This window comes from Haemaphysalis longicornis, unplaced genomic scaffold, assembly GCF_048455015.1.
Source record: "Haemaphysalis longicornis isolate Haplotype H1 unplaced genomic scaffold, Haemaphysalis longicornis Haplotype H1 scaffold_2, whole genome shotgun sequence".
NCBI lineage: Eukaryota > Metazoa > Arthropoda > Arachnida > Ixodida > Ixodidae > Haemaphysalis > Haemaphysalis longicornis.
This window is the reverse complement of record NW_027526295.1, coordinates 138,174,771-138,183,688: the sequence shown is the minus strand read 5'-3', so window position 1 is coordinate 138,183,688 and position 8,918 is coordinate 138,174,771. Positions and strand designations below refer to the sequence as shown.

General features: G+C 47.4%; 1 protein-coding gene across 1 annotated transcript; it reads left to right on the top strand.

Moving 5' to 3' along the window:
• Window positions 1-4,997: 4,997 nt before the first annotated feature.
• On the top strand, window positions 4,998-7,752 carry LOC144169264 (uncharacterized). Its single transcript, XM_077698331.1, has 2 exons — window positions 4,998-5,114; window positions 5,369-7,752. Exon 2 carries the CDS (start codon window positions 5,374-5,376, stop codon window positions 6,811-6,813), a length of 1,440 nt encoding a protein of 479 aa, XP_077554457.1. The 5' UTR covers window positions 4,998-5,114; window positions 5,369-5,373; the 3' UTR covers window positions 6,814-7,752.
• Window positions 7,753-8,918: the final 1,166 nt, after the last annotated feature.

Below are 8,918 nucleotides of genomic sequence, written 5' to 3'. Positions count from 1 at the left end.
ACGCTAATATTTTCATTTACCTCATAGAAAAAAAAATATTCAGATAAGAGTAAGTCAGCGAATAAATAATCTTATAATCAAAAATAATAAGAACAACAATTTATTTATTAAAATACCTCAATGGCAAGTGCCGTGAGAACGCTTAGAGGGCGCTGCGGGCGACCAGTGTGCTGTTTTTCGCACGTTTTCACCACTGCGACGACCCACCATTTCAATGCAAGACTGGCCGGGATGACAGACTAGCCAAATTTCTAGTGACTATAATAACAAGACGGCACCGACTAGACATAATGTCAAAGCTGGAAAATAGTTCTCGCAAACCGATGCTAACGACTGGCCGGGGCTCATCGAAGATACAGACCGTTCAGGATTCATTACAAAACTGTGTCTTAATTATCGTACGCAGGGGTGTTTATGACATCCTTTGGCATTGGATGATTGTCAGCGCCTGCACCACTGCTAGAAAATTCAAGCTCACTTCGACAAGGTTTTACCACAAAGCTGTCGATGGCTAGTATCCAGGATTTCGTGGCGTCGACGCGGAGAAAAATTCCCCAGATTTTAAGAGTGAAAGAGCCAAGTTAGAACGAGCCAACAACAAAAGCAAACGCATGTCGCTGCTTGCGTCGAAGCTATGTCTCTCTTTGGATGTATGACGTAGTCAGTGACGTACTGTGCGCCTAATATAACCAAACCACCGTCGCCTCGGAGCCATAAGTGGTGTATCACAGTGACCACAATGCCATCATCACATGCGTGACAAAATAAATGAGGGGAAAAGAGGAATTTTCAAACACAGAGCACCTTTTGTATCTTTCTGTATATGTACAAACGATATGCTGCGTAACCACATAGTTACATAAAATGAGTCCAGTTACACATAACGCGATTACTGAAGACCGAGTAAGAGCTCTACCAACCACATAGCAGCTTCACAGCTCAACCACCTTCATAGAGCGAATGACCAATGATTTTTATTTTTAATCGTTTTTTATTCTCAATCATGAGAGCCAATCAACGTGTATTCCTAATTAAAATAAAGAGGTTTTTTTGAGCTGAGTAATGTGGACATGTATGAGTCATGGTAGGAGTTGTAGTTGTTTAGTATGGTCTTGTGTATATTTACTCCGTCTTCAAGCATTATTTCGCTTGTTTCTTGGAATGGAGGTGGAATCGAGTTAGACAGACAGACAGACAGACAGACAGACAGACAGACAGACGACCGGGCGGGCAGGCGGGTAGACAGACGAACCGGTGGGCAGGCAGGCAGGCAGGTAGACGAAAATACTCGCGTTTGGTTGGCCAAAGAAAGACTGTCGCCTTAAAAACCATGGTCCGTGTGAGAATGTTGCATTAACAATGGGCTGCCTTTCACGCCGAAAGTCTACAACTTAATGGAAAGATGTTGCAGCAAAGGGATCTGAAGTAACGAGCGTGTTCAGCGTTGGTGATACCGTTTTACCTGTTGCTGCCATATCCATTTTTTAGCCCCGAATAGTGTAAATGGGGATTTAGCGGGTATTGGCTTATAATTCAATAAGACGGTCAGGTAAGCATGTCTGTCTTGCGAGGCTCCTTCCCCAACTTTCCCTAGTTGAACTCGTTTAGAAGCTCTATAGCGTTACATTTTTTTAAATTCTCCTAAATCGCCTGTAGGAGAACGGTTCGCGCGGAAACATTGCGAAACCGTCTTGTTTATCAGTTTGTACAATGCTGAGGTCATATGATCACGAAAATAGTGAATGACAAAACGTAGGGAGAATCCGCCACAAATTCGTGGCCGCTCACCACCATTCGAAAGGGCATCGACGCGCTCAGAAATACGGTGACTACTTTTATTCCAAAGGTGCCTTGTCGGTAAAGCGATAAACGGCTACCAAGACACATGCCTGGCAACAGTATACGTTCCAAGCTGAACTTCCATTCCCATTCCAGTAACGTAAGTATAGCCGACGGTATACTGACGAAACTCGTCGATATGTCACAAACCCGCCAATGCACCCATTATACTGATTTGGCGGCAGATTCGGTCACACGGTTTCCAGTAGAACTGCCTAACTGTGGTGTAGCTGCAGTATCTCCGGAGAGTGATGGTTCTCTCATCCTTTAAAATAAAGCAGCTTCAGCCACTGTTGCAAATGACGAAGGTCACTCCAGGATTCGAACTAAATGTACGTATGCATTTCCAATGGCCAACTGAAGGTTCCTTTAGGCCAAGCATGTCAGGAACGCCCCGGAGGGCTGATCTTGCCTTGATACATGATGCTAAAAAGCGTTCCTTGCACGATGTGAAGGCAAACGCTGAGATGCATGCTGTCACTCGATTTCCCGTCGGGCACACACTTAGAAAGACTCCCAGTGTAGAAGAAACGTGTATAGAAGAGTGTGGCGCTGGGCCTAACTTTTGCTAGTCCGTTGTATTTTTTAAATGCCGAGCATTTCAGTAACTCACGATGTCACCCGCGTTGACGTCCTTAGTCGTAGGCCGCACCCCTCCCCCTACACTATATAAAAAAAAAATATTATCCGGCGCCTGGTTTCGATCCCTCGACCCTGCGGGCGGAACGCGATGTAAATGGTGCTCTACCCACTGCGCCACAAAGCCGACACAGAATGGGAGGCTACGAACCCGCCTTATATCGCACCCCTCCCCTTACACTATACAAAAAAAATACTATCCGGCGCCTGGTTTCGATCCCTCAACCCTGCGGGTGGAACTCAATGTACATGGTGCTCTACCCACTGCGCCACAAAGCCGACACAGAATGGGAGGCTACGAACGCGCCTTATATCCTTGACTACGTCAAGAAGCTGCTGATACAACGCATTCACTACCACCAACTCCCCAAACACTAAACGTTAACGCAATACACCCACCCCCTATGCGACGCATTTACTCGAGTCCCCCTCGCGGGGAGGTGGGCCCAATTTTTCATGTTTCAACGAAAATTGCCAATCCCCGACCAAGAGCACCTTCGTATCATTTGCACATGGCGCTATCAGCCTCCTGCCGAAACTCAAGTCAGGACGCAATAGCCGAAAGGAAATTCTTACAACGCTTTTTTCTCTTCTTGTTAACGCATCTTCCCTTCGATGTTTAATTTATGCAAAACACCATGAAGTGTATTCATGCTTTCACCGTTCACAGGGAGACAGAAACTTTAAAACAATTTAAGTGAGACGTGAATGGTAGAGTGTCCGCTGTATTTGATCTGCGTGTTGCGTGCATTTAGACATCTGTGAAAGGTAAGGGCTCGTGAACGTCGGTCGCTGTGTGGCCAATATTGTGTAGCAAGTTAACACTTCGAGTGACAAAACTGGGCTTGCCAAGATGGGGAGGAGTCTCGATGGTAAAGAATATCTCCTTCGGGATTATTTTCAACGGCAACATGTTCCGCTACATATGTACAGTCGCCCACAGGCTTAGCTGGAGCATCACATTCTACTTTAGCGTGGCATAGGTCGAACATTCTGACGTAAAGCGGTTCAAACCAGTCTGAAATACTTACGTTTCACCTTCAACTTCAGACGAATGTAAAAGTTGTGATTGAATTACCCTACGCTAAAAAAAAAGAGAAGAGGGTACCTGCAGAAAGCGTTGCTCCATCTATCACGCTGCATGGACGACTGACTAAAGCTCATAGACATGACAATATAAAACGCCAGTTGGGAATCGCGAAGTGTTTTTTCGCGTCCTTCCCGACAAATGCATACACAAAAAACTTCTGTATTATGTAAACTGTACTTTCCGTCGCTGCGATCAATTCTTTAGTGTCCACAAGCCTGGAGAACTTCGACGGCGATCAGAACGCTGGTATTTGATGCGTCACAACACAGTTTGAGCTTTACACAGAAATAAATTTCCTCATGAACTGAGGCACATGCATTATGTCGTTAGGTAACTATGCTTGCACGAAAATTAGTTGATATTCAGTCTAAAAATTTGAAGGGCCTGTCCTGTAAACCGTTATAAATAGAACGAAACACATAAAACTGCTGTTTAAAAGAAGTGCAATTGTTCTAGTTACCTCTTTATATACCGCATAAAAATAATCGACGTTGTTGTTCCCTTTTGTGCAATAAATAACGACCATATAAAAGATTCCTGATAACGACGAAACTAGTGCAGACCAGAGAGAAACTATTCATCACATTCCGACACATGCGTCGAAAGTAGATTTAAAAATTTACAGCTGTATATAAACTGGAATTTTTTTAGGGGCGACTTAGGAACCCTGTCAATTTAGTAGCGGTGTTTAGTTTCACAACTTCATCCATCGCGGTGTTGTGGAAGAAAGCTGCAAAAACTGAACTTGCTGAATATTCCTCGCAGTATTTTTAGAACCGTTGCAGAAGTTCGAGGGTTTCGCGCAACACTGGGAATATCACTAAATGGCTTGCTCGCCCCCTCATCCCAGATGAGTCTGTCGTCTATGATCTAAAGCTTTGAAAAAGAGATCTTTCCACGAAATTATATAAGGTCGCTTCTACGGATATGGGAATCTTGGAATAGAAACGTGTCGTAGTTGGTTACAATATTACGTGTAGCACTTCCCTTTCAGACGAGAAAAAAAAAAGAACTAGGAAGAAATGTGCCTTAAATCCAGTTCCCCCGAGTTGGCCGTGTCCGCAGCCCAAGGAATCACTCGCAAACGCGTGTTTCAGCCTTTCATAAATTAGGCTATCGCCGCGCCGACAGCCACTTATTCTTCATCTTTTTTCTTTATCTTCTGCACTGCTGTTCATGGGTTCAAGAATAAACCGGTGCACGTACAATGATTCCCAGTGCCAAAGAGACCGGAAATCGCTTTGCGCGTGGAAAAGTGAGAACCCGCTTTCGTCGCACGGATATTCTGCGAAACAGTCCCGCTTTCAAGCTGCGGTGAAAGTGTTCTGCTGCTTTATGCATAATGTATATGCGTAGTAAGAAGTGCGGGATCAGTAGAGTTAATCCCTTATCAGCTGCTTGTCTGCTGCTCGACATTTTTCGGGGCTTCATTTGCTCTCCTTTCGTTGTGTTTTTTTTTTCTTCCTTGCGCTTCCAGGGTATCCTTGCTTCTCGTTCGCCAGCCAAGGGCTACATTTCTTCACGGGATCTTAGAAAAGCGGACTATGTTAGTAACAGCTGCTGAAATATTATATAAAATGTGTATTTATACTAAAGGAACGCCTCATTTTTCTTGCATTCCCATTTTTAGTTTCTAAACTCACACGCACGACAAGTATAGAATACTTTAGTACCTAGATTGTTCGTTTTTTTGTTCGTGTCCTTTTCGAATGACGATGAAACGAGATTATTCGTATTTCTAGCAATTTAATGAAATCTGTCACTTTGCAGTCACTTAAATGAGTACGTGTTTTCCCGCAGGGGCGATGCAGCCGGAGTTCAAGCCATCAACGGAAAACGGGATGCTTCAGGCCAGGCCATCTACGCCTTCAAAGTCGAGATGCCAGTCGACCAGGACGACCGTTACACCGGCGGTCAGCCCTCAGCAGCGACGCACCGACCGAATCACGCCGACGGCGTCGAGATCGACGTCTACGACTCCCGCGAGTTCACCCAGGACACTGCGGAGGGGCACCAACCCGTACTACCGGACGATCACGAAGACCCTCCCCTTGCTCCCCGATTCAACTAGGTCCCGCGGGTACGGCGTAGGCCCGTTCACCACGGTGTACCGCAACCGCTTCGGCGCCTACACCCGCGTCACGAGCAGCCCCCCGACGCGGGCGAGGCTCGTCACGCCCAGCAGTCCCGTGCTGCTCCGCACTCCCAGTTCGCGGAGCACCTTCACGCGCGGTCGGCTGAGCCCACTGACTCCGAATCAAATGCGACTGTACCACATCGCCTGCGCCACGGCCAGCTCGGCGGCCAAGCAACGTCCGCCGGTGAGACCACGTCTCCCCCCACCGCCAGTGCCTTTCCCGCCACCGCCACCCCCGCCACCCAAGCCAAGGCCCACGTTCGCGAGCCACACGCAGAGCTCCGCGGCCAAGCAGGTCGCGGCCGTCAGCCGGCACGCTACAGCGCAGTCGCTGTCGGCAGCTTCCACAAGGTCTGGAAGTCCCGTACAGCCGGCCTGTAGCATCGGCGGACGAGCCAGGAACCGCCAACCTTGCAGGACCAGCAGCGTGTCGCTCACCTCGTTGTCTTCGAGGACCACACAGTTGCCAAGAAGCCCCGCGCCATCTCCTACGCCAGTTAGGAGGAGCGAGACGTTTACGAGAAAGGCTGCGACTCCCACAGCGAGTGGTTGTGCGGTGCACGATAAACCGGTGCACGCTTCGTCAACGAGGACGTCCTCCCTTACCAGGAGCCGGACGTTCTCGAAGGACGACCGCGTGGAGATCGTCAAGAGAGACTCTTCACCGAGAGTGTTCAAGGCCAAGTCGCCCTCCCCGGCGCAGTCACCAGAGAGGACGCCAACGCCCAGAACCCCTCCGACGTTGAAGGTAACGTCGACCACACCCGCGACTTCACCCGTCCCGAGTGTGCCACGCAGCGTCAGAGGAAAGCAGAAGACTGCCAGGCCCAAAGACGTTGTAACGTCACCTCGGCCATCGAGTGGACATGTATGCGAGGATAATGGGTCGCCACTACCGAAAACGAAAACAGACGACGGGAATGAGATTAACGGCTCCGAGGACGCTGACGATTCGGTCGCCTCCGTTGTTGCTAATGGATCCCCACGACGGACAAGCAAGACCCAGTTTCTGCCGGCGACATCAAACGCGGAGAACGCGACGGCTCACAGCCCTGCGGCGGGCCCTAAGACTTCTAGAAGCATAATGGTTCAAACAACTGACATATAAGGAGGCGCATGCACCACACTAATCAGCTTTACAGAAGCACAGAAAAGGAACTAAACATTTCCTGGCCGAATATTCCGGTGCATTGCTACACGCAGTATTCGAGGTGAATATCCCTGTAGCTAAATTTCTACTGGCGCCATGAAAATGCGTGTTGGATACCTCGAAGGTAGCTGGTTTCCGTTTAAGACTTCACACGAGGTGCACAATTATTCCCAGCAGCACAGCATCTATTGGTGCATGGCTCTGAAGAAAACAGTTCGTGTTACGCAAGAGAAGCAAAAGCGTGACGCGAGCAACACCAAACTCTTCAAAGCCGGGAACTCTCCGTATTTGTCTCCCTTTTTTTTTTTTTGCTTCTTCATTAGTAACTGCACATTTTACGCCTTGTCAAATACCGCGTATTTACTTGTAGAAAACAGAAACGACACACGGTGATGGTTTTCATGTTGGCACTGGCCCTTGAGATAAGGGCAAAGAAAATCACACTGAACTTATACAGCTTCTCGATCCAAATACTGCTTCAGAATATTCCGATGTTGCCTTTGTGTTAGCAATCACAGTTCTGACAGAAACAGCAGCAGACTGATCGTCGAGAGGAAATAACAACGTTTAGACGCAACGATCGAGTTGTTGTAGATGTCCTATTTCTTCTTTATTATTTGCACATACCAGCGACATGGATACAATGTAATAAAGGTTTGTAGAAAAGCGAGTGTTAGCTAGGGTCAATGTCACAAAATGTAAGCACACTTGCCCCTATCTTTTTAGGCAATGGAATACTGTTCCCTTTAACACTGCACTTTAATAATGGAAGAGCAATTTATCACTTTGTATTTTTATGCGTCCTTTCCGCACCTGATCCAGTGAAAAATGTGACATCTATGTCGGTAGAAGAACAACAACTAGTGTACAAAGAGGCTTCAAATAAAACGCTCAGCAATGGTCTTTGGTTTGCTTGTGTTTGTCAAAGTGTGGTTTCTGACTTACTGAGTGTGCCGTGTGGGCGGGGAGGGTTTTGCAGGATGAGCGAGAATACTGAGTGACGTAGAGCCATGTAAGGCTAGAACAGGTGTGAGGGGCGCCGCCTCCTCGTCGGTTCAGTAATTAAAGGAGTATGAAGACAATATACGACTTTGTTTAATTCGAAGAAACTAGGTTTCAGTACCTTGTTTAGCTTTATTGCAGCCACGAAATACGTTTTTAAACGATAAAAACACAAGAAATACACTCTCTAGACTTTCTAATTTTGCGCTACTGTGACGTGTTATGGGTAAGAGTGATGTCATATGGGCGAGCACTAAAAACAATGTTTAGTGTGTTAAGTGCAAGTTAGCGTTCAAGTGACGCAATCAAATGGAATTAGAAAACACAATCGTCCAGTCACGTGTCTTAGCAATGGTTTAGTTCGGCGGCCGCCAATTGCACGAACAAGATTCTGTGACGTGATAGAAAAGTTGCCGGAAAGCGGTTCGGGAGCCGCCACTTTCCGGCAGGCAAGGAGTGGCCACCCCTCCCGAGGAAAGAGAACAGGGATCAAAGTCACACAACAACTTGTGTGCTTCAGCTAGACGCTATTCCAACCAGCTCTTAGGCAGCAGTGGCACTCACTGCAAGAGCTTCGACTGTACCGTTCACCGATGAGTGCAATGTGGCGTACTATATACTCTTCGGTGTATGCAACGTCGAGTCTCGACTGCCATTGCTGACGAAGATGGCACCGTATCATTGAATTCCTCAAATGAAACTCTTGTTGCGGGAGGGGAACAGGTCTTTTCTTCTCACGAACAGTCTCCACATCGTTATCGGCACTGACTTTGTACTATATTTATCCATCCACCTGAGAATCAGAGGTGTTGAGGCCGCTGTTTACTATGGCTGAGCCATTTGGCCCTTCTTTCTTCTATCGAGAAGATTACGAGCACATCAGACCAGACCACGTAACGTATACGATGCTGCCCTACCTACCCTAGCCGCAGCAAGAGGAACTGCTCATTGCAATAAAGGATGCCCAATTATCTGGCGCACTACCAGAGACATGGACCGAGGCTGCTAGCATACTCTCGGACTGACATGTCTATAGCAGACTAGCTGGACTGCTGTCTTGA

Bases quoted from the DNA above. Each gene is read 5' to 3' on its own strand.
- LOC144169264 (XM_077698331.1), top strand. From the start codon at position 5,374: ATGCAGCCGGAGTTCAAGCCATCAACGGAAAACGGGATGCTTCAGGCC.